Source organism: Sitophilus oryzae, unplaced genomic scaffold, assembly GCF_002938485.1.
Source record: "Sitophilus oryzae breed Bouriz unplaced genomic scaffold, Soryzae_2.0 scaffold_1184_pilon_pilon, whole genome shotgun sequence".
Lineage (NCBI taxonomy): Eukaryota > Metazoa > Arthropoda > Insecta > Coleoptera > Curculionidae > Sitophilus > Sitophilus oryzae.
In genome coordinates this window covers 764,240-791,699 of record NW_022145820.1, presented here as the reverse complement: position 1 = coordinate 791,699, position 27,460 = coordinate 764,240, and the positions used below count along the sequence as shown (strand labels likewise).

The following is a 27,460-nucleotide window of genomic DNA, read 5'->3' as shown; positions in this document are numbered from 1 at the left end:
AATTATAAAATAAGCACAACAATTTTCAAACAGTAATTTAAAGTACACAAAAAATCAATAAATACACAATGTAAATGTTTTGACCTATAACCACGCTATAACCCTTCACTGCTTTCTAAAAAATCAGCAACACTAAAATAAGCCATATCAAGAAGGTAGCTTTTAATTGTCGTTTTAAATTGATGTCTTGGTAAATTTCTGACATTTTGAGATAATTTATTAAAGCATGCAGGCTGGAGTTCCAAGATCTTCCGAGGCACAAATGAACAGGCTTTATATTCATTCTGTTTCTGGTTGCATAATTGTGTTGTTCATCATGCGTAGTATATAGTTCTAGGTTATCCTTCACAAATAGAAGACACTGGAGGATATAGCAACATGGAAGTGTCAGTATTCCCATTCTTTTGTAGGCGTTTTTTGTATCTGCTTGATAACTTAAATTTGACAAAATTCTCAATGCTTTTCTTTGCAGTCCAAACAGTCTGTCAGCATGAGCTGAGTGACTCCAAACAAGTATTCCATAAGTAAGCACCGAGTGAATGAGAGCATGGTATGCAGCTACTAACACATCACTCTCCACACACTTAGCCAATCGCCGAAATGCATACATGCTTATGGAAACCTTCCCTGCCACATAGTCTACGTGACTTTCAAAACTCAGTTTTGTGTCAAATTTTATTCCCAGATATCGGACACTGCAGGAATCTATTTTATATTTTGTTTTAAGAAAAAAAAAATAACTCTTTCTGTTTTAGTGTCATTGAGGCATAATCGGTTTACCTGAAACCAGTAACCAACATTTAGCAAAATCGATTCAAAATCAGTTTGAATTTCTTCAGGGGATTTCCAAGCACATAAGATAGTAGTGTCATCGGCAAACAAAATCATATCATTCTGAAGTGTAGCCACGGGTAAATCATTAATGTAAATTAAAAACAATAAGGAAGGGTCCTAATACTGAGCCTTGCGGAACCCCATATTTTACAACACTCACATCAGAGAGCCAATAATTTCGAACTCAAATTATTTACTCCATAATATGAAATTTTCTGTAAAAGTATGTTGTGATCAACACAATCAAAGGCCTTGGTAAGGTCACAGAAGACCGAACCAACATAGTTACCGCTCTCAAGACCCTCAATTATATCTTCCATCAAACGAATGCAAGCCATTGTTGTAGATTTTCCTTTACGAAACCCAAACTGATTCTCTATGAAACCCAAACTGATTCTCTATGAACATTCTATATTCACGTCAGTTATGACATGTATTGACTATTTCGATTCCAAATATCTTGAAAATCATTATTCGTAGCGATAACCAATTTTACGTATAAAATAATGGAAATGTTTATAAAATGACGGAAATATTATTTTTTTAGGGTGCCTATTGACCTATTCGACCTGCGATATTTATAGATCTATTGTAGTCATCGTCTATTCTCCTATCTTATTCTTCTCAAAAATTAGAGTAGCTTTGATACTGAACCCTGCATGACACCCTACTATAAAGAACCCCGCATTTGCCAGGCTATCGTCCTGTTATAGAAATAATAAGATTTTGTAAACCTAAAGTGTTGTAAATTAGAGCTCGCTATTTTATAACTAATATAACTGTATTTTTTGAATATGTATAATGAAACTCTATTATAACTATGGAACTGTATATGTTAAATATTTTAAAATTTAAATCGTGTTTTTTTATTGTTTATTATTTGTATTATTTTTGTGTCCCTTATAATATGAAAAAAGAAATACAAAATTAGTTTATTTTTTTATATATAAAACTATCTGAATATATCAAAAGTAACATGGAACTACTAAAGAACAAACTTATTTGACAAATTCTATTCATATGGGACGTATAATACATATATTCATTCTCCGCATATTCATATATATGGTCAAATTTCGCGATTGCATCTGGGGTTTTCATTTCTGCAAAGGCTGCAAGATCGATTTCTCGGTGGTCTGTATGAGAGCTTATATTAAATATCTTGAAAAATTTACATGGAAATTTTGATTGTGGACGTTTTTGTGAAATAGAGGATTTCCCTTTGGCTGATAAAGCTTGAAGGACAAGAACAGACTGAAAAGGTCCTTTTCCTCTTGAGTTTATAACGATAATAAACATGGCCTCATATGTAAAATACTTTTTAACATTGAAATTGTTTCTATTACATGGGTACCCCAGAAGTATAACGACATATGGAAAAATAAATACATGAGAACAGAGAATAAGAACCGCATTTATAAGAGCTGTATGGCACCCATACTGACTTACGCAGCTGAAACAAGAGCAGAAACATCAGGAAAATGAGAACAACAGAGATGAAAATATTACGAGCAAATAAGAGGGACTACACCGCTCGACAGAATACCCAACATAGACAGGCTAAGAGAAAGTACAGTAGTTGGGTGTCAGATGAGTAAGAGCAAGGCACCGCTGTTGGAGAGACCACGTAGACAGGATGGGTCCAGATCGAATTGCCAAGTAGGCCAAAACACAAATGCCAGACAAAAGATGCCCAATATGTAGACCCCCAAAGCATTGGTATGACAGCTGGACATCAACATCACAAGAGGACAATCATTGACAGAATTGACAAGACTTGATCCTATTAAAAGAAGAAGAAGAACAGAAGAAATGGGTGGCCCAAAAAGTGAAAAAGTACATTTCGGTTCAATTTTAGTGATAATTGAAATCGTAGGCTTTCCATCAAGTTAAAGTATCTGATATATTTATTTTCTTTGTTTTATTTCAAATTTTTGAGTTATTTTCAAATTTTTATTTGACTAAAAATTTCCTTTGGACTACTATAATGAAAGGGAAAGTATCCGAATCAGTTTAGCTATTCCTAAGTATGCTTACCAACAAGCATCTATTATTTTTATTTATTTAAATAAATATCAATATATTATCCTGCTTCCATGTATTGTAATAGGTACCTAAAAAACCTAGAATATGTCATACAAAGTTTTACTATACAATACAGAAAGTCCAAAAGCTTTCTACACTCAGTTGTAGAAATTTGAAGGTGTCAAAACGAAGAAATTTGAAGGGGTCAAATTTAAAGTGTTATATTTTTGTTCTTGTTAGCCCTAGTTTGATGAATTTTTTTAGCAAGCTGTATATAATTATATCAACTTCAATTCATAAACTCAGTTTTTTATAAACTTTATTGGCATATTATACAAGATTAATCAAGGGGTTGTTTTTTACCCTAACTTTAAAACACCCTGTGCAATAAGTTCGTATGTAAATTTTGCTAAAATATAATTTTACGGTCATAACCATGTCTCCTGAGCATTTTGTTTTTTGGATCATGTCAATATATGCCTTGGTTAATTTTTAAGAGCGAAATGAATTAATCACGACCAAATTCCAATTTTTCAATTATCATTTACATTTTGATGTAATTTTTAATGACGAGATGATTTTGGTGACTATTGTCATAACGTCATAATACGCTGCACTGGATATACAGGTTGTTAACTCGACAGTTACTTATAGGGGAACAGAATGGCAACACTGCCTATTGAGAATGCATGCACTTATAGGGTTTTCTGCCGACTCGTCCCATCGGCGTCGCGTCGTCTATCTATAGTCTATCGACGAGCGGGCCGAGGTTGCCATATTTCAACCATAAAGCTTTTGCCGCGAGTAATAAACAAATTAACAACCTGTATATCTAAATTTAAAAAAAAAACGTAACACTAACTAACGATACAGCCCGGGTTTTAATAAACATTAAAAACAATAGCACCACTAACGATATTAAAGAAAACATCTGTAATACTATACCAAAGTATGCAAGTATACAAACAGAAAAAAATGTAAAAATACCCTAATACTTTGTATTGCCTCTTTTGGCTGCTATAACTGACTATATAGGTCCGTTCGTACTGCCATTGAGGCTGCATATTATATTATATTGCGTTATGGGGGGTTTTCCCATTCTTTTTAAGGATCAAGCGAAGTTCATTTAATGAAGCTGGTACCGCTTCGCGACCTGCCAAGCATTTCCCAAACGTTGAACATGATGGGCAGTTAATAGCAGTATATAGTTCACAATAATCACCAAAGTCTTATTGTCTCAAAGTCTTGTCATATTGAAAAATAACTTTAAGAAATGATAATTGAAAAATTGCAAATTGTTGGTGGGAAGTTCATTTCGTTCTTAAAAATTAACCAAGGCATGTATTGATATAATCTAAAAAACAAAATGCTCAGGAGACATGGTTCTGACCGTAAAATTATATTTTAGTGATGAATGACCCACGACATTATTGCACAGGGTGTTTTAAAGTTAGGCAAACCCTCGATTAACCTTGTATAAAATGTCAAATACTGCAGTTTATAAAAACTGAGTTAACGAATTAAAGTTGATATAATTATATACAGCTTGTTAAAAAAATCATCAAAATAGGGCTAAAAATAACAAAAATATAACTCTTTAAATTCGACCTAAAATTATCTAAAATGCCCTTTGATTTTACAAAATAGCAGCCTCGATAGCGGCTTACGAATATGTCTATTGGCATCAAAAAGCCGGTGAATCGGCATTTATCTGAACCGTTTTCGTGTCGTTAACTTCCAGGACATGTGCCTAAAAAAATTCGGCAGAACACACCCATCAATCTCGACAAAAACAAAGACGGTAAGGTAGGGAAAAAAGGCAATTTAACGCAAATCACAAACGTGAACCGACTTAATAATGTATTTATTCTATTAGATTTTTTCACAAAAGAATGTAAATCACATGTAAATTCAGTGGTAAATGTTAAAATGTTCAAAAATATGGTTTTCATATCTCCAAGTTCTTAATTCCGCTATTCAGAATTTAATGAAATTAATAAACTTATTATCAATTCTACTATACAGGGTGAGTTTCCTACGATGTTCTCTATGGGTATCTCGGAAACTACTGGAGATAGAGAGTCGGTTAAATGGGGAAAGAATTGCAGTTTTGCGGGGTGATAAACATGCGCCTTTCAGATTTTTGAAAAAGTTCATGGCTTACTAGATATTTTGAAAAATACAAATTTCGGCTATTTTAAAAATTGTACCTAATTCCATTATAATCTATTTTAGACAAAACGTTTTCAGATAAAAGTTGTAGATAATCACCTTCTTAATGACATTGTGTCCTCCGTTTTTTTCTAAAGCCTGTCATTTTTGACATATGACACAAACATATGTTTTTTTAAATGGAAACCATAGTTGGCCATGACTTCTTAAAAAGCTCCATTTTTTAAGCTTTTTAGCGATATAAGCTATAATATGCTTCTTTCGAAAATTTACAGAGTTATAGCCAATTCTTATAATTTTTAAATAATTTCCTTAGTTAGCCATGGAAACAAGTTCAATTGTCGTTGCTCTCAGAGATGTGAAACTGTCACATCCAAATTTTATAAATTAAAATAAACAAAAATTGTAAATATGAATTTTTCAAATGAAGAAAAGTGCGTAGTATTATTGGTTTAACTTTTCTTGGCCATACATTTTCGAGGATACGTTGACCGGTGAACGTTTCTTACGTTTTTTAGAAAAGTTAAATTTAGATACTTGCGCATCAATAGAGTGGTTCTAACATGACTATCATTATGACACTCCCCCTCATAATGAAAGAAACGTTAAAAATTATTTATATCATAATTATGCAAACTCAGGGATAGGAAGAGGTGGACCAATTGCATGGGCCTCCGCCATCACCTGACCTATCTATTTTAGATTTCTTTAGGCGGTATGGTTAACAGTAAGGGTTACAAAAGAACTTATGAATTAAGAAAGGTACTCGAAGAGGCGGTACGGGAGAAGTTTATTAACGACCGGCCGTAGTCAACCGTTCTGTGGAAATTCATAAGTTTGTTTGTGACCCTTATTGTTAACCATATCGCCTAAAAAAAATCTAAAATGGATAGGTCAGGTCATCGAAGAGAATAAATAATTTTTAACATTTCTTTTATTATTAGGAGGAGTGTCATAATGAAAGTCATGTTAGAACCATACTATTGAAGCGCAAGTATCTAAATTTAACTTTTCTAAAAAACGTAAGTAACGTTCACCGGTCAACGTATCCTCGAAAATGTATGGCCAAGAAAAGTTAAACCAATAATACTACGCGCTTTTCTTCATTTGAAAAATTTATATTTACTATTTTTGTTTATTTTAAATTATAAAGTTTGGATGTGACAGTTTCACATTTCTGAGAGCAACGACGATTGAACTTGTTTCCATGGCTAACTAAGTGAATTTTTTTAAAAATTATAAGAATTGGCTATAACTCAGTAATTTTTTGAAAGAAACATATTATAGCTTATATCGCTAAAAAGCTTAAAAAATGGCGCATTTTTTGAAGTCATGGCCAACTATGGTTTCCATTTAAAAAAACATATGTTTGTATCATATGTCAAAAATGGCAGGCTTTAGAAAAAAACGGAGGACATAATGTCATTAAGAATGTGATTATCTACAACTTTTATCTGAAAATTTTTTGTCTAAAATAGATTATAATGGAATTAGGGACAATTTTTAAAATAGCCGAAATTTGTATTTTTCGAAATATCTAGTAAGCCATGAACTTTTTCAAAAATCTGAAAGGCGCATGTTTATGACCCCGCAAAACTGCAATTCTTTCCCCATTTAACCGACTCTCTATCTCCAGTAGTTTCCGAGATGCCCATAGAGAACATCGTAGGAAACTCACCCTGTATAATATGAATAATTAAAAAACAGGAATTATTTTAGAGCCAATGTCAATAATACTAGCTGAACAAACACAAATCAAAATATAATAGCTAAAAGTTGGATAAAATCTGTTTTTCGTTATAATGTAAATGCAGCAAATTTTGGCAATTTTGAAAAAAAGTCCATGTTTTTAATATTCGGTACTGTTTTACATATTTTGTACAATAGAAACACAATATGAATGTAACGGTTCTTTGTATTCTATTCAGGTTATTTTTTGCAACATATTCTGTACATGTTTAATTTTATTGTATTTTGTTTTGTAGCATGTTATAATTTGTCCAGTTAATCAAAACAAGGATAAAAAAGAACTATATTTATTAAATAAAAGTATACAATGAGAATATGAGGACTATATGAGGAACAATGGAAATGCCAAGAATTACTAAAGTATGCTGAGTAGGCACTTAAAGAAACACGATTCGCCGTTTTTACCGACATCTGACTGACTCTGTCCAACTGACTGACTGACTGGTTAACTCACTAATTAAATATCTGACTGACTAACCATTTGACTATCTAAATAACTCCGGTCTGTCTCCAGCATACTCTTTTATATTTTGTCTGCTCGTCCCAATCATTGGCGGGTGCGTCATCAAAATGTTTCCTAGTATATTTCCATCACCGATGTTTGGTTCGAACTTCACCGTGGAATGTCACGAGACATCGACCTGATTTTAATTGTTTTAATTAGTAATATTTATTAAAGAACTTGTCTAGGTCGGCGTAAAAATAACCCAATAAACCCAAGTTGACATCTTATTTAAGTCTTCACAATACAGGGTGGTCCGAATTGTATTCCGGAAACTTCGGCAGCATATTCTGTGGAAAAAAATAAGTAAAAAAGTTCGTATAAATATATGTCCTAAAATGCTTACTTTCGGAGATACAGGGTGTAAAAGTTTCATTTTTATTTCGATTTTTCCAAATAATTTCTAAAGTAACGTCAATATTTGGATGAAAATTGGTGTCTGGGAGTTTTTTGACATGAGAAATTTGATTTTGATGTCAATATGACTCCTACTAGTAGAGGGCGCCACCTACATATTTTTTAACTGGTTTGAAGAGTAATAAGTTTTCGCCCGTACCTGTATAAAACTACTGAGTAAAAAATATAGATTTATGAAGTTTTCTACGTAAAAAAGGTCTCTTGGAAAAAATCGCTACGAGTAATGGTTTTCGAGATATTTGGAATCGAAATTATCAATACCTATCATCATTGACATAAATTAAACATGTTGACTAAATAGTGATTAGACTGAAATCATAAATTTGAAATATTTTTGTGCCAAAAGTTCAACAGAAACTGTTTTATCATCATTTTTTGCAAAAAAATTTATGATTAATTTAAAAAAATAAAAATTTCCCAAATTTATTATTTCAGTGAAATAACTATCTACTCAACATGTTTATTTTTCGTCAATAATGCCATGTATTGTCTATTTCCATGCTAAATATCTTAAGAACGGTTGCTCGTAGCGATTTTTACAAAGAGGTATTTTTTACGTAAAAAGTCACAGAGATGTATATTTTTCACTCGGTAGTTTTATACAGGTACGGACAAAAAGTTATTACGCTTCAAAACAGTTAAAACACATGTAGGTGGCGCCCTCTGCTAGTAGGAGTCATACTAACACCAAAATCAAATATCTCATGTAAAAAAACTCCCAGACACCAATTTTTATCCAAATATTGACATTACTTCAGAAATTATTTAGAAAAAATCGAAATAAAAATGAAACTTCTACACCCTGTATCTCTGAAAGTAAGCATTTTAGGACATACATTTATACGAACTTTTTTAGTTATTTTTATCTGCAGAATATGCTGCCGAAGTTTCCGGAATACAGTTCGGACCACCCTCTGTATATTAGACTAAAAATCGTTTTACTTTTTTCGTACCATAATTTTAATTTAAAAGGATACAAGTCATTATCCTAGGATAACCACGACGGGGAATGTTGTCATCATTATAATAATAAAATGTAATTTTTGTGCTAAAATGCTTTTTTCACACTAACTATCAAATAATATTTAAAATAAAAATCCGGCAGAGCTACAAGAAAAAGTTATTTCTTTGAATGTGGTAGACAATTACTCATTATTGAAAATAAAAGGATTTCGGACTTTCCATTGTCTTTATTTATTTTTATTAACACAAGAAACTGTTTTCTTCAAAACAATTTACACTTGATAACACTCAGTGATCCTTCTGGTCGGTTGTGTTAATCAAAATATAAAGATATAAAGTATAATATTATCCTTCTGTTGTATTTAGGGGTGGTTCTTTGGGTAGGTCATCCTTCATGGTCGGAAGGATGGGACTAATTTGATATACTAGAAAGAACACATATAAAAAAAAACATATTAGGACCACTTAGTTACCAAGTTTTTGTAGCCCATTAAATTGAGTTTTGTATTATTTTTTTCATAATTATTAATATAGAGCCATTTTTTATATTAAATGGCTAATAACTATATAATTTAAATTTATATACTGAATAAAATTTTCGGCTTCATCCGTTTGAACAAATATATTTCAATAAAAGCATTCATCCCATTTAATATATATTTTGCGTTAATAGGTCCATGTATAGAAATAATTTAGCATTTTTAATCGTATTAAAATATATTAAAATGCCACATGTTTATGCATGATTATGCACAAATTTAATAACGTTTATTTTTATCTCCACATTCTGTTATATAAATCCATATGAATAACCGCAGATTTTAATAAAGCCTTTGTGAAGATCGTGCCTCTACTTTATCGGAACTTTCTTCAAAATTAGTTTTCACGCTTAGCAAAGGAGTTCTTTAGCGGAAACTTGAAATTACACTTACCTATGTCGTTTCCTTTGAAGCTCTACGCTCTTTTCCGAACTTTTATGATAAAGATGGTGCATGGTTGCCGAACATCGTACTTTTAGTTTGCCGTTCACAAAAAGATGCTTCGCCACTTTCAGCTTAATCGTGGACTGGGCTCTGAAATACAAAATAAAGTTTCAAATATAAACTAAATTAAAAATGACTTATTATTATGTTAAATGTTCTTTTGAACATGTTTTTTGTCTGAAATGAGCGAATGTGAATATATTTATTATGCACAAATCTTGATTGATGACAAATATGATTTTTGGAGATACTCGGAGAATCTACTATATCCTTTAATTTAATTCCATAATTAACGAGCAACATTTGATGAATTTACATGACATTACCATCATGGATTAAGTGTTTAAATATCCCATATGTTCTTCATCTCCCAATCACCTAAACTGGTCTGTAGTTTACCAGCGCGGGGCCGAAAAAAAAATTATTTGGTAAAAGGCATCACTAAAGATTGGAAATGGCCTTTTGAGCACACTTTTAGTTAAACTTGGATAGCTTTATCACGTACAAATATTAATTGAGCACATAACACATATGATCTTTTGAGGTACTCAGAGCTTCTACTATATCTTTTAATTTAATTCCATAATTATCTAGCATCATTTGGTGAATTTAAAAATTTAAATTAGTAGATGCAGTTTTTTAGTATCCCGTATATTCTTCATTTCTCAAGCTCCTAAGCTGATCTGCCACTCATTAGAGCCCAAAAAATTATTACATGACAAACACGATCTTTGGACATACTCACAACCTCTACTTTGTGCTGTAATTTAATTCGATAATTGTCTAGCATCATTTAAAAAATGACATTATTGATGCCGTATTTTCTTCGTTTCTAATATGTTAAACTGGCTTGGTAATGTTTAAATTTAGTTACCTATTAATTGCGACCAGTAAAGGAGAAATGGCGAGTCCACTGTTGCGAGTGGAAAATAAGTGCTGAGATGGGTATCAACCGCCAAAAAACGAAATTAATATTCGTGGACAGAGGAAAAACCCTACAAAGATCTTTTCAGCTTATTGGCATCTAAGTGGTTTATGATTTTGTTTATCTAGTATCAAACATAAATGACGAAGGCAATTGTAAAATAGAAATTATACCTAGAATACAGTTAGCAAAAACTGCAACAACGCGTCTTACAAGAATATGGCAGAGCAGAGTGATAAGAACTCACACAAAACAGAATTTGCCGCATACAATCGTCTTCTCAATATTATGGAGTCGAATCCTGGACCATCAAAGCATCGGAAAGGCGCATGATAGACAGCTTTAAAATGTGGTGCTACAGACGTATGCTGAGAATACCTTGGACAGCTAGAAGAACTAATCTATCAATAATTAATGAGCTCAACATAAGCACCCGACTGTCGGCAATCTGCCTGAAAAGCATCCCCGAGTATTTTGGACACATTGCTCGAAAACCTGCCAAAAACATGGAAAAAGTTATTTTAACTGGTGATGTCCAAGGAAAAAGATGTAGAGGTCGGTCCCCAACAAGATGGATCGATCAATAAGACAAACAACGGGTCTACCCCTACACTCAGCTATCCATCGAGCTGAAGACAGATTAGCCTGGAAAGATCTTATAAAATAAACAGTATTTTCATAGAAGTCACGACCTTCAGCTATGAGGAACGATTGGAGAGAGAGAAAATTTATCTGTGACAAATGATTGTCACTGTTGAATTCTTGTTCCCTTCACAAAATGTTGTTTCATTTGCGTCGGTGTATTACTTCGAAAAACATGTACGTGATGCCTTCCAGATATTCGACATTTTTTATTTCCCATTGTTACTCTTACATAGAATCATTATAGAAATTTTGAAACAACAACTAAGTCAAGCACCTAAATTATGGTATTTCTAAACATATGTTTAAAGAAATGGATAAAAATCATTGCATACATATTATATATTAAGTGAGATTTATACATAGCTATAAATTTTATTCAATTAGACGCTTATAAAGAATCAATATAATATACGCATAATACACAATATTAACAGGTATAATAATTAAATCCTCTATCGTTACTGATGTTCGGCAACAATGCCAACCGAGTATAAACTGATCAGTTTTGTATTTAGGGTTAATTAACTGATATAGCGATAGACAGAACCAGGTTTCTTTTTAAACTATTTTGTTGTACTCAGTTTTAGTTGCATCATGTATGTAATCTTTTACTTGACAGGTAATTGAAAACCCCTAACCTATTTGTTATTTGTATAAAAAGTTTGCTAAAAACTAAATCTAGATTTCATACTGATTAATCTTTTAGTTAAATTCATTGTTCCATGGCAACATATTCGTCGCCGGGCTGACTAACTGGAATTTAAATTTCCCGCTGGGGATTCAGATGATAGCTCTGTTGTAAGAAATGTCGAGTTTGCAGTTTATTTATTTATTTTCTGATATTGTCATTCGTTTTGATACTATAGTTTTATATTACGAATTTTTGGTTTAAGTGAATTGTGTTGTGATATTTTAAGCTTAAACACTTTTACTAGCACACCTTGAAGTCGAACATGTTTTTTAGAACCTTTTTTAGTGCGAAGTGTTACAAGATAGCTTCATACCCATAAAAACTAATCGCAACTTTATTAGAATATTTTGAACGGGAAAGGAGCCCTATAATGGCCCTTTAGTCCGTTTAGTGATTTTAAAGAGATGAGTTTTGTTGATGTAAATAGTAACTGTTTATATATTTATAATTAATTTATTTTTGTTTCCTAAAATATTTTGATTAAAAGAAAATATGTAAAAGAGGACAACACTGTGCAGTTCAAGCTTAATCACGTGTCTAAAAGTTTATTTGATATGAACTATATGTGCTACCACCATACAAACTACTTTTGAATAAATTTGGATCACAGACTACATAGTATCTATATTATCTCTACTGGGACGTATAAATTACGAGATTTCAGACTTTATTTAACGCTTCCTTTTTTGCAAGCCTCGGTCCTTTCCTCTAGTATTTTGTGTTGCCTAATTAATTTTTAATACATTTCAAACTGACAGAACGTAAAGCCTAAATAAGACCGGCCCTAGAAAGTGCGTCCTTTTTACATACATGAATAATCCCTCGATGCTTTCTGGGTTGTAAGTCGCTAGAGCAATATCACCGCTTCTTTGATGAATGGTTTCCTCAGTGCGACCCTTATTTTCAAAAGGACGAATATGAATTTACGGAGCGGAAAACTGAATAAAGAACCGTTTTGCTTTATTGTTGCGTACGCGTACTTGTATATGCAGGGGATGTAAGATTGACTTTATTTTGATTTGTTGCCTCGAAGCGTCGTGCTTTTTCAGTCTTCCTGAAATACTTTGCGGAAGAAAACCGACGGCTTTTTATATCGAATAAAATAATTTTATGAAAAATATTTAGTTCGAATATTTTACGTATTGAGGAAGTATACAGAATCTATTTGAAAATATAGCATTTTATCACAAATTATAATATGTCATCATTAATTAGTTGGTTTATTTTAATTTCTTCAGGAGTATATCGAATCAAAAATATATTAACAGAAACTTTTAGAAAGATATCAGCTGAGAAACATTTTGTTTCCAGATGTATATTGGCGACCTCTCTATATATATATATATATATATATATATAGAAGAAGACCAAAGCTGAGATGGGACCACGATATTAGGAAATTATCAGATATACAAACCGCATTAAATAATGCGGTAATTAAATATGTGAATAAATTGGAAATGGTTGAATAAGCTGAAAATGATGATGATGAAGATGATTGTGAAATTTGAATTTTGAAAGTGGAAAACTGATCGAGCTATATGATTTTTCAACTTGATATAGAAACAAATAAATATTGAATCAATAGATACAAATCATAGAGATATAATTTCTGGATAATTCTTTTTCTTATTTCCGTATGTCATAAAAAGAGCGTTAGATGACTGGAAATTGCAATAATTTTCCTATTTGATACATACCTCTACGAAAAACGTCTATATAAAAATTAAATTTTAATTTATAAAGCGATCATATTTCAGTTTCCTTCTAACATGATAAATTCTAACCATCAATTACATCTTATATTTGACTTTCATAAAGTCCACAGCTTCCCCACATAAATCCTCTCAGATAGTTAGAAAATATTAAGGCGAGGAGAAACAAAAAGGATGCCGGCAACATCTTTTAATATTCATCATGGTGGAGTAAGCAAAATTATAAATCATTTCTTAAAAGGGAATATCTCGGGCAATATGGTAAATAGGAGTTGTAGAACCTGACAAGCTAGTATACGATGAATGGCTTTGAGATAGAGGAAATAAAAACATAATAGTTACTACGCGAAATGGATCTCGCATAATTATGTTTTTCTTTGAAAATTTGAAAGGAACAATTTAGTTTAGAAAGGATCGATTAATTACGATATCGTAAATTTCTTGAAAAAAGCCATAGTACTATGTTATGTACGGTTAGGCAAAGACTGCTGGGGAATGGCAATCAATGATAACTTTGGCGAGGTCAATCTCTATACATCATTGACTCAAAATTGTTATAAATTAACTTGTTAATAATTAACACTAATTATACAAAGATTAAAAAAGATCGTTTCCAGACACACAAATCTATTTAAAAAAATTGGTTTGTCTCGAATTTTAACTACACCTTTTAAAATCATTTTTACTCAATATAAAAATAATTTGTAACTTTCCTTTCTTCAACTTAAGACCGAGTGGCAATAAGCGCCATTAAAAAATGACGAAAAGTACATGTCAAGTAAATAATGTCTAGGGCTTGACCTCGCCAAAATTATAATCGATTGACATTCCCCAGCCGTCTCTGATGCCATTTTTTTATTGCCACTGGCTTTTTATATGTAAATAGATTTTTCTATTCAAAAAAAATATAACGTTTTCAGACATTATATCTCCTCCCTCTTAAGGGACAAAAAACAAAAAAGAAACAAGAAAAAAATATTTAAATATCCTAAATTGTACTTCTCAGAGAAAGTGTCTAGTGTATTTTTTTAACAGAAACTTTTATTATAGTGGTACTACCAAAATTTCGAGGGTGCCGATTAAAATATCATTAATGACGGTTAAGACTGTCAGATAATTTTCGTCAATTCGTACTAATAAATCCTAGAATGTAAACAGGGATCGATAGTTTGTGCAGTTCAAAAATTTGGCTTGAGTAAAACCTGTCTCTTCTTGATTCTTAACTGAGCGTTATAACGGTTTTAGGTAATTTTGACATTTGTTGGTTGAGGTAAAAATTTGTTTATTGAACGCTGCTATGTTGCTATGTTATTGCTATTGTTCTCTGTTCTGTCCTAATGCCTCAACTTACTTCCCCTAGGAGATGCAAGACCTTGTCGTTGGTGGGGAAGCTCCTGGTCAGGTGCTGGGGGGAATCCCCTCTAGCACTTGGCTTGGTCTAAGAAGCATCTCACTCATCGTCTTGTCCCTGACTGTAGTGTCGTGGCGAGGGAATTGCACCAAGACATATAACGATACCGGGCGGGGCTACGGACAGCCTCAACCTTGAGGCACCGGGGGGCACCCCATTGTATTTTACCCTTTACTTCTACATGCGGGGCTCTGTAGAAGTGGACCGACTGTCCCTAGCGACTCATAGGAACACTATGAGATCTGGTAATAATAGTAATAAAAACATCACCGGTGAAGCTGTGGGGAAACCCCCTAGCGACACTGGGAACAGTAACAATGAAAGTTCCAAGGGGCCAAACCCAAAGAGAACTACAGGAGAGGTGGCTGACACTTGCGTGAGACCATCCTCCGCAAGTGGCATACAAGCTACCACCTCCTCCAAGGGTCGGGAGCCTACCTCCTACCTCTAAACCCAACAACCCAACAGGCGACACAAGCTACCGTTTCGTCTACCCGGCCTGGGTCGTAGCTCCTCGACTGTGAGGGACACGGGTCTCCGTAGGAAGTCCTGGGACTGTATGATGAGTTATAACTCAAGAAAGGGGGACACAATAGATCTCTAAGGTCGCAGAGATTAACCCCCCTCCCACTTATTCTAATTCTATATATAGAAACCAATTGTTATGTTTTAAGAGCAGGATTACGGGACGTCGTTGTAGCCACCCTTGCCAGTTAGTTGATAGTTAGCGATGATCGTGCATCAGCGTCCCGAAACGTTTCTGTAAGTATTTCAGCATACTCTAGTCTTGCCTTTTTCCAGATTGTTCCCTCATATTTATTTTACTTCTGTACCAGAAGCAAACTATGTTAAGTCATAAAACACAGTTTTGAGAAAAACGAATTTAAAGTTATTTTTTGAAGTTATTTCCTAACTACTGGGTTATTCTTAAACCTATGGTTGTAATATTTGGTACCTATATAACTAATTTTGAACTTAACTTAAATAAAATGTAAAACAGTTTTTTAAATAAATTATACCAGCATTTTTAGAGTGACTCAAATATGCCAATTTTGAAATTAACATAGTTTGCTTCTAGAGTACAGCCGTGTATTTTTATTAAATCAATAGACATTTTTTGTAATGGTTGTTTTAGTCTAAAGAGAGAATTTGGCTACTTAGCCAAAACTCTTAAAGCTAGGTCTTATAGGATAGTAGACAGTATAGTCATTAATTTTTTACCACACAATTTGCCTCTTAATATGAAGCAACATAATCTTATATGAGGATGATTAAAAACATAACCTTATTCTTGCTAACTATTTTAGTTTTCATAATAACGAAGGGTAATAATATTCAACTAACTAATTTTAAATAAAATTTACACATCTATCTTCATCTCCAATCCCGCTGAAAATGTATTTTCAAAATAAACACGAAAGTCGATATTTTACAGAATGTGCTTTTAGTATTCAGAATTTTCAAAAGCTTTATGCTAAAAGCTCGTTGTTGGCCCTGTCGATAGCTCAAAAGCAACAGAAAAAGGGAGGCCGAGGAACCGATATTAAGCACGCCTAATGATTATTCCGACGGTCGGCCTTGCCCTTTTCGGACGCCTTTATAGTGCCCAGGAGAGGCCAAAAAGGAGCGAAACGTTGCTTATCTGATTGCTCTTATTAAAAAGTTTGACGCGGCTTTGGGGCAGGAAGGAACAAAGTAGTTTTCCGGGTACCAGGGCTCCGGACTTTTTCCGGACACATTCAGCAGAGGACCTTACGGTTTTACTCGATTGCAGGGTGACATGAATAATATTTCCTAATATAATGTTTCGATTATGATTCAAATCAAATTAGTTTTCATCCATTAATATCAAAGTTAGAGATATATGAAATCAATACAAAAATAATTGAGTAGAGTAGAGGTCGGCAAATATTAAATGAGTCCTTTATTGTTAATGAATAATAAAAATAAATCGTAAAATTCGAGTTTAATTGAATCGTGGCCAGCACAGATCCATAAAATTTGAACAAAAGAGTCGTAAAAATTGAATCGGATCACAATGCCACATTCTACCCATTTCTACTACTCGTTCGTTCAAAGAATCGTGAGAATTGATTCACTGTTTACAATACGATTCGTTGAATTGAATCGTGGCCAGCACGGATCGATAAAATTGGAACGAAAGAGTCGTAAAAATTGAATCGGATAACAATGCACGTCGGGCATTTCTACTACTCGTTCGTTCAAAGAATCGTGAGAATTGATTTGTTGCTTACAATACGATTTGTTGGATTGAATCGTGGCCAGCACGGATCCATAAAATTTGAACGAACGAGTAGTAAAAAAGTTGTAATAATTGAATCGGATAACAATGCACGTCGGGCATTTCTACTACTCGTTCGTTCAAAGAATCGTGAGAATTGATTTGTTGCTTACAATACGATTTGTTCGATTGAATCGTGGCCAGCACGGATCCGTAAAATTTGAACGAACGAGTAGTAAAAAAGTTGTAATAATTGAATCAGATCACATTGCGATGTACTCTCCACATTTATGTAGAAACTTAATTGTACTCAAATCATATATAATTTCCATTAATGATCATTTGTTGATTTCAGTTTTACACTGTTAGGTATACAGGGTGGTCCGAACTGTATTCGGGAAACTTCGGCAGCATATTCTGCAGATAAAAATAAGCAAAAAATTTGTATCAATGTATGTCCTAAAATGCTTAGTTTCCGAGATACAGGGTAGTAGAAGTTTCATTTTCATTTCGATTTTTTCCAAATAATTTCTGAAATAAGGTCAATATTTAGATGAAAATTGGTGTTTGGTAGTTTTTTGACATGAGGAATTTGATTTTGATGTCAATATGACTCCTATTTGTAGGGGGCAACACCAACATATGTTTTAACTGTTTTGAAGAGTAATAAGTTTTCGTCCATACCTGTATAAAATTACTGGGTAAAAAATATACATTTCCACGATTTTTTACGTAAAAAATGTCTCCTGGTAAAAATCGCTACGTGTAATGGTTCTCGAGATATTTGGATCTACTTAACATGTTTATTTTTTGTCAATAATAAATAGTAGTCAGTAATTAGTAGTATCTAAGATCTCTTCACCATGAGACATGATCTCTATAGGATCTCCTCATCATAAGACATGATCCACAAAGCTTCAGTAACTAAAAGGGTTAGGACAAATCGGTGTGTAGCAACTTTAGTTTCATAAAAATGTAGCATAATGACGTAAAGACGGCATGTTTGTAATTCTACTTATAAACGAGAAACCCTGCAAAATATACGAAAATTGGACACCTCAATTGTACATGGCTCCTTTCCGTCTTACTTAGCTGATTCCCAGGATGTTCTACTTGACGTTTTCCACCTCTTTTTCCAGCTCAATTAACTTGGGCTGGTTCGAAAGTAGTCATACTGACATCGCCAATATGACTATTGAGTCATACATTTCAATGCCAGTATGACTACTATTAGATTGTTCGAATAGGAGTCATTCTAACAACGAAATCGAATTTCTCATGTCAAAAAACACCCAGATCACAACATATCCAAACGTTGGCGTTAGCTCAGAAATTATTTGCAAATAATCAAAATAAAAATTAAACTTCTACACCCTGTATCTCCGAAACGAAGCATTTTAGGATATGCATTTATACGACATTTTTTACTTATTTTTATCTGTAGAATATACTGCTAAAGTTTCTCAAATATAATTCAGACCACCCTGTATATTAAAATTCAAGTACGACGACTTACATTCAATATTCTATTGTCCAATATGTTTTGAGCCCATATCTTAATATATTAAATAAAATGAAATTCCTGTAAACACAATTTGCCAAACTCTTTATATGTATTTCCAACACAGTATTATGGAAATTCTTTTCACAAGTATGTGAAAACTTCAAACAAGTGAAATTTCTTGACACAAAGGGATTCTCCTGTACAATTTATATATTACAAAACCATCCCTTAGTGACCTAAATCCTAATTCCGCGCTCCACGCTTCGTTACAGCAAAGGGTATAATTTTTAATTTACTGGTACAAAACTTTCCGAAAAATTTAATGCTATTGTGAAAGGAGAATAAATTTAAAAAAGACAACGACCAAAAATAATACCTGAAAATTAAAAAGAAATCTGTTCACGTTGTTAGTTGAGTTAGGGCGAAGTAAAATTGACAGAAAGTTAGAATTAAAATAACTGTCGGTAGCAGGAACTTAGAAACAAGGAACAAAGTAAAAAATATTTTTAAAGAAAAGAAAAAAATATTATTTCAAAAGAAATTGGTTGCGGGACATTTTGAGCACATTAAAAATGTAAGATAAACTTTTACCCGATATCACAGAGCTTTAAGGGGCCGGCTACACTTACAAACTTTACCACGAGCTTACCTACACAAACCTGTTTGGATCGGTGTAATAGTCGGCCGACGAAAAATTACAGGTGAACGAGTAGGGTTATTGTTTCGAATTTCCCTTTACAGTATCCAAACTATTTAAAAACGTAAGCCATAGAATTCAAAGTGTCTTGTTTTTCAAATTAATATTTTTTTTTAGAAAATATGCTATAATTGTTTTTAGTAGTTTATGTTGTATGTATAAATCAAAGTCAAGGTTTTTATATTTGACTGTTTTTGTATTGAAAAACTGTAATCGACGTAAAGTTTAAATTAAAATAGCTGTCGGTTGTCTAAAATTTACAAAACAAAAGAGAAGTAAACATATTTTCCAGTACTGAAAAAACAATAAATTACTGTTTGGAAAACATTTGGCTTACTTCGATTTGGTAAACACGAATTAAAAGTTTACAAATATAAAGTAGGCGTTTAAAAAAAGAGAAAAATACGGCTTTATGTTGTGAAAGTTATACAAAAAATACAATAATTTTACGACAATAATATAGTACAATTAGTAATTTATTAATGTGTAAATTGTTCTAATATTATTAATAACTTATTAACTATACATATAATAAAAGTTTACTACCAAAATTCGCTTTTTCTGGCGTCACTTTTCCTAATTTTGATATTTGAAACATATATTTTTTGCATCAGATTCAATAACACGAGGAAAACAAATACAGCATACAATATGAAGGCAAAATACTAATAAATATATCTCAAGATAAACTGAAAAATACTTAAAAAATATATTATTTTTACAAAGTTTTACCAATAACAGTTAAGCTAGATCTCCAGATTCCTCGACCAGTCTGTTTTGCTACATTTCAGCCGATGAAGTTCTTAATGCCTTACTGACTGTGAAGGTTCTCTGCAGTCACAGTATGGTGAATCAGCAAATCTCGTTATTAAGCGTTATGCCAATTTATATAGCGAGGTCAAGATTTGATAGCATGGGTTAGGTTAACAACTAACCAGATCTGAATATTATTATTATCTATCTGAATGTCAATAATTTTTCTAATTTGACTGTTACTATAAAGAGAGCTTGTTAAAAATATGCATTTTCCGTATATTTTGCTTACCGTGTGTAACCTATTTACAGCACATGTAGATTGTGGACTTATTCCTGTTTTACATAGTGGTCGTAGGTAAAATATATTAATAAATATAATATGAGAATATAAAAACAAAAAACCATCGATAATTGATAACTTGTACGTAGTCTAAATATATGTATGCAAATTACTAGTGGTGTACCTATTTGTTTATAGTATTTTACTACATAAAAATTGGCGCCGGGAGGCACGTATAGCCGCCCATACTAAAATATGTTAATAAAAAGTTGTATTTGGTTTGTTTTAGTTTCAAAGTAAAGGAATTTTTCCAATTTTTTTTATCTCAAAAACTGCGACTTTGATTGATTTTGATGTTATTACAAATTTTGTTGCAAATATTATTCCTAATCTTAAATTGAAAACCGCGTTTCGCTAGCTACTGTAATTTTGGAGTTACGAATTTTTAGATTTTTTACCCCCTCCCATACCCTCCCATACCCTCCCATACCCTCCCATACCCTCTTACCAACCCCCCACCCCCACCAAAAACTAATGGCCAGATTCACGGATGCGACAGTATTTTTACAGCCGACCATACTTGTTGGTATGGTCGGCTAAAAAATGATTATGATTTATCCTCCCAATTAACTCTAATATTGTTTTACAGGTATACTAAAAAAGAACTTTTTAGCTGCGTAGATTACAAGTGATTATGTTTTAATATCAAGGATTGGGTTATATTTTCAAGGGATTTGTAACTAAACAAAACAACAACGAAAATGTTGGTAATTATATTGTGGCATGTAGTCCCAAAATAATTGTATATAAGCTTTAAAAGCTCAACTTTAATGCATGCCTAATTGGGCTGGACTCGTATCTAAATTATTGCTAAAACGAGTGAAATCGGAAGAGGGCGTATTTATTTTATCCATATAGCATATATTTCAGTTCCATGTTTTAACATGTGTAACTGTTTCTGCGGAAATTTCAATTCTGAAACTTCTGTCAAATTAAATTTTATATATACCCATAACGGCTCAGTTATTGTAATTTCCTTGCAGTTTGCAAATAAGGGTGTTTGTCAAAAGTGATTCACCACTATATCTTGTTTATTTATTCAGATAAAAAAATGCGATTTGGTATGGTAGTATATGACATAAATTGAGATTGATTGACGTATTCTATTGTTTTTAGTCACTACCTATTTCACCGGAAATCACTACAACTTTTGATTTTTAGATGGCATCCTCGGTATTTTTTTACTTTATTCGATAGAAAATGACACTCTGAATAGAATGATCTATCATGTGTCAAACATTGTGTATCATGTGTTTTGACATTTTCGCTTTAAAAAACTCTTATATTAAATTTAAAACTCGAGTGCCATGAATGTGTTAAAACAATAATTTTTACTCAAGGGGCTTTGGAAAAATAAATTTCATCGTATTTTTAATCATATCCCAATTATTTCAAATGGAATGAAGATGACTCATTAGCATATTTAGGAAAAGCATTTTTTTAAGAATAAATTGGCCACACACTTATAAAATGACAGCGATCTTCACTTCATAGCCATCGCTGAGGCCGTTTTTATTCGATCATACGGTACTTTAGTGTATAGCAATCTAGAGGTACATTTCAAATTATGTTCTCAAGATCTTAGGATAAGGAGCGGATCCCTACCAAATAAGGTAATTATGTACATAATATATGTCATTATTAAACTATAACGTAATTACGTCTTGAACTAGAAGCTTTAAGGTGTAAACACAATATGATCGAAAAAAAACGGCGTCAGATATGGCTATGAAATAAAGATAGCTGTCATTTTATATATAAAATTGGTAAGGGAAATGTGATAATCGTCATTTCCACTCCAACTGGACGCCGTTTCTTTTTCGATCATCCGGTATATAAAAATATGATTTCGAAATATCTAAATAATTTAGTATTTTTAGTGAAGTGCAATCAAAGAAAAAAATAACAGATTTTACAATTTTCAATCTCTCAAAATAAAAAAATTAGGCTACATTAATCCGTTCCGTTTATCATCATTGATATATTGCGATAATCGTTTCAAGGTAATAATTGTGAAAAGCTACTGAACAGAAAAACTATTTATTAAAGTTAAATTTATACAGGAAGCGTCTCAAAAAGTTTTTATTTTATTAGATAAAAAAACGAACTTTTCTATTTTAGTATATGCCATAAATTAGGATTGATTGACGTATTCAATTGATTTTGATCACTTCCTGTTTCACCGGAAATGACTACAAGTTTTGATTTTTAAATGACACCCTCGATATTTTTTTACTTTATTCAATAGAAAAAGACACTCTGAATAGAATGATATATCTAATATCAACTTTTTACATTTTCGCATATGGTTTATTTCAAATCGTAACCTGTGGTTGATAATGACAATTTGACTTGAATTGATTTGACAGTGTTTAGTACCTACCAAATTATTCATGAAAAAATGCTTTTTCCAAATATGCTAATGAGTCACTATTGTCCCATTTGAAAAAATTGAGATATGATTAAAAATACAATTTGGGCATCTTTTAACCAGCCAGAACAAGTCACGAAAAACATTAGATGATCAAATCTATTTTCCCAGGCTCCTTGATTAAAAATTAATGTTTGTAACTCAGCAATGACACTCTATTAGATTGAAATTTAAAATACAATTTTTTAGCGAAAATCTCAAAAGTTGACATATGATGTCATTCTATTCCGCGACTCATTTTCTATCAAATAAAGTAAAAAATACCGAGGGTGTCATTTAAAAATCAAAAGTTGTAGTCATTTTCTGTAAAAGAGGAAGTGGCCAAAAACGAATACGTCAATCAATCCTAATTTATATCATATATTAACATACCAAATTTCGTTATTTTGTCTGATAAATTAAAAAGGTTATAGTGGTGAGCCAATTTTGAGACTCACCCGGTATAGAATCTTAATAAGTAAATTACATATTATTTTCTTAAACAATTATTCTACAAACATCAATATATTCTAACAGATTGACTTAAAAAATATTGTACCGTAAACGTAGCTCAACATATGTGAATTGATATTAATGGATCAACGTTATTTTAAATCAAATAACACTTGTGAACAAGACAACCTGTCAAGCTTTAGAAGTACAACAACACATTTAATGTATGAGTTTTATAAACGTAAGTTTATGAGTTATATAAACGCCAAAATATTCCAAACAGACCTTGTTCTAACACTAAAATCATCGTGATTTTCTTATCCAGACCAAGTCTCCAAGGTAAAAAATTTAAAACAAATTACATCTGTTCTTCATGTAAGACGTATAAAATTTGAATAAAAGGGCTATGTTTCGAATTACAGTAATCTAGGGAAATTAGATCTAAGTAGTCAAATGCATTAACCATCTTTCTTTGCTCGCGAAAAAATTGCCTTGCATTTGCATAATGTTGTCTCATTTCTCGAACCGAGAAGTTCAGCTTCCATAGCCAGTCTCGATAAAAAATTACAAAATTAGCGAGTCTGTTTTTACTGGGATTAACTGCTTCCCTCCGAATTTATAATCAAGCAATTTTAGAGAGAGAAGGCGTGCCTTAATAAAAGTCGCTAATTAGGAAGATTCTAAGTACCTTATATTTTTATAATTCTATTTTCCAATTAACTAATATTCTATATTATTTTATTTTGATAAAATCTCGAAGCTCTGTTATTTTTTTTAGGCATCGATCACCAGGATCATTAGCCATGGACAACACGTTATGAACAACTAATAACTAACTAAATATAGAGTAACATAAAACATCAAAACAGACCCAAAAATGTAGACAAAAATAAATAAAAACTAACCACCACAAACAACAAGAAAAATAGGTAAATATGTACCTAGTTACATTACATTATCACAGATGGTGGTATACAGGGTGGTAAGAAACTGTATTCCGGAAATTTTGACGGCATATTCTGCAGATAAAAATAAGTAAAAAAGTTCGTATAAATGTATGTCCTAAAATGCTTAGTTTTGGAGATACAGGGTGTAGAAGTTGCATTTTAATTTCTGAAGTAACGTCAATATTTAGATGAAAATTGGTGTCGGGGAGAGTATTTTAACATGAAAAATTTGATTTTGATATCAATATGTATATATTGCCCTCCTATTCGTAGGGGGCGCCACCTACATGTATTTTAACTATTTTGAAGGGTAATAACTTTTCGTCTGTATTTTTTTTACGTAGAAAATCACGGAAATGTGTTTTTTTTTTCATGAAGTGGTTTTATACAGGTACGGACGAAAAGTTATTACTCTTCAAACTAGTTATGTGGGTGGCGCCCTCTACAAATAGAGGTCATATTGACATCAAAATCAATCTTGTCAAGTCAAAAAACTATCAGACACCAATTTTCATCCAAATATTGACGTTACTTCAGAAATTATTTGGAAAAGTCAAAATATATATTAAACTTCTACACCCTGTATCTCCGAAACTAAGCTACTATTTTCGGACATACCTTTATACGAACTTTTTACTTATTTTTATCTGCAGGATATGCTACCGAAGTTACCGGAGTACAGTTCGGACCACCCGATATATTAATTTCTTTCATAAAATTCAATTTTTTTCTTTTTCAGCTTTTGTTCACGAATTTCACCACGTATCTGGAATCTACTTCTTTCTACCGTATATTGAGGACATTCACATACAATGTGCGTTACTGTCAACAGTGTCAACTCAACATCACAGTCTATGCCTTTGGTCTATGCACATTAGAGGCATTTCGTTTTTAAGCAGATATGCATTTGTCAATGCAGTATGCCTAATATGATGCATTCTGGATTCATCCGCGCGTCCTAGTGTAAAGCGCGAAAGTTTAATCGACAAGTGGTATGCGCGAAGCTTCGAATGTTTACTTGTCCACTCATCGTGCCATTCCCTTTCTGTTCGTTTATGTAGTTCTTTAAGATCATATTTACTAATATCAGTAAAGCAAATGGTTCTCTCAAATATTGAATCTTTTTTGATTACAGAGTCTACAATTCAATTACACGACGTCTAAGAAATAACCAAAAAGATATATTTTTGCCGCACGGATAATGAAAGGTGTACACATACATAGTGGACGTGAGGGGGCTATTTCCAAAGTGTATAATCTCCATATTTTGACGAAAATGAGATAGATGTCGCATTAGTTGCATATCGTTGAGTTGAATTCAAATATACCATCATTTCGATCCAAAACGATCATTATCGGGTGTATTTTGGGTTGCAAAAGATAGGTTTAGTTCCATAATGTACAATCTCCTATAATAATTCAGTTCCAAACTGTACATACTCTTAATTCGCCAATTAAAACAAAACGTACAATCTCCAATGCAAATTGAATACATTATGAAACATTAAATTTTCAAAGTGAACATTATTTGTACCGACAAAAATCGATCTTTTTTGCAAATAATGTTGCAAAACATTATGTTTGGTTTGTCAAAAAGTCATAAAATATTTATAGGCAATGACATCACAACAAAAACTTCAAATTTAAAAAAAAATCATTAAATTCAATTTATTAAGAACAGATGATTAAAACTTTTAATCATCTGCTTATGGTGGTAACATGGTTAAGGAAACGCAAGCAAATGCAGTGCAAAAGTAAAAGTGTTTTGGCATATTGTTGGTGATTTCGTAGTATATGTTGCTGTTGTAACACCAAAGGTTCTAACCCCCAACTATAAATTATAATTAACAAATTAAATATATATTTTTTAATATAAGATGCTGTTTACTGTGAACGCAAATTAATATTAACATAACTTGTAAAATAAAATATAAGAATTAATTTATTTCACTTAAGCAAAGTTTCCACACGTAGCAAAATAATATCACGCAGACAGATAGAAAAAAGAAAATGGGAAAAATTTAATACTCGAAATAATAAATTGCCTTTTTTATATTACTTCACGCATCAAATGCTCGCCAACAAGTGACGCGTTCCTTGCCAGACAATGAACGTTGTAGAGCATTAGTGAGTGTGAGTGCGGGTCGGAACGGTGAAAAATGATATTTAAATGTGGCTAAAAAGCGGCAGGCAAAGGGAACTTTTTATATTCCACGTTTACTACACCAGATTGTAGAATTCATGTTTCCGTTTTTAGTTCTTTTTGTTACAAATGCCGTTTCCGCCGTCTCTTTTTAAACCGTATTCGTGAATATTAACACTTTGTCAATATTAATAAAATATATTGTCTACGTTTGTCTAATTTTTAAAGTAGATTTATTGGATGAGAACTCACAGAAACCCCCATTAATATACTGAGTGATACTACAAATTAAACAAAAATGTTTCTAAGAATAAACGACATAAGATACTTGTAGATTTTATGGGTGGGGGGAGTTATAAATCTATCGTGTTCCCGTTTCTTGAGTAATAACTCATCATACAGTCATCTTTGACAAAAGTCTGTATCTGAAACGGTTTCACAGAGGTTTGTTTTGAAGGTCCAATATCAGGTGTACCAAGTTTAGGACACGAATAGTTGTCGTCTCGGCGCACTCAGTAATATGTGTATCGGGTCTTTCCACATTTTTCCCACAGAATCTGCATTCACCATTGTTTCTTAGCTTCAATTTACTGAGGTGTTCATTGAGGAGACATTGTTAAAAACCCCATGACAATCCGAAGTTTGTTCTTACTTAAATCAAGGAATATCTTTGATTTATCACGGTTGTAAGTTTGAGAAATTTCTTTGAGTATCTTAGACCGTTGGATGAACCATTCCAGGTGACGGACGAGGTCTTCCAGATTCTTCAGTTCTGCTTTAACTTGGTTTCTACTTTAAAAGACGTGTTTCATTTAAGGGCCGTAACGGCTGTAAAGGCTTTGATGGCTAGTAACTTCCTCGGGTAGCATCTTAGGGCATATGTTCATATTATGTTCATGGGATAAATTACAGCATATGTTCACTTTTTTTGTATTT

The 27,460-nt window shown here is 32.4% G+C and overlaps 1 protein-coding gene across 1 annotated transcript in view; it reads right to left on the bottom strand.

The window, feature by feature from the left end:
* LOC115891556 overlaps positions 1 to 27,460 on the bottom strand; it is a 145,593-nt gene that overhangs the window by 13,445 nt on the left and 104,688 nt on the right. The window contains exon 4 of the mRNA XM_030912043.1: positions 9,595 to 9,735. Coding sequence (XP_030767903.1) covers positions 9,595 to 9,735 — 141 coding nt within the window. The remainder of the gene's footprint in view (positions 1 to 9,594; positions 9,736 to 27,460) is intronic.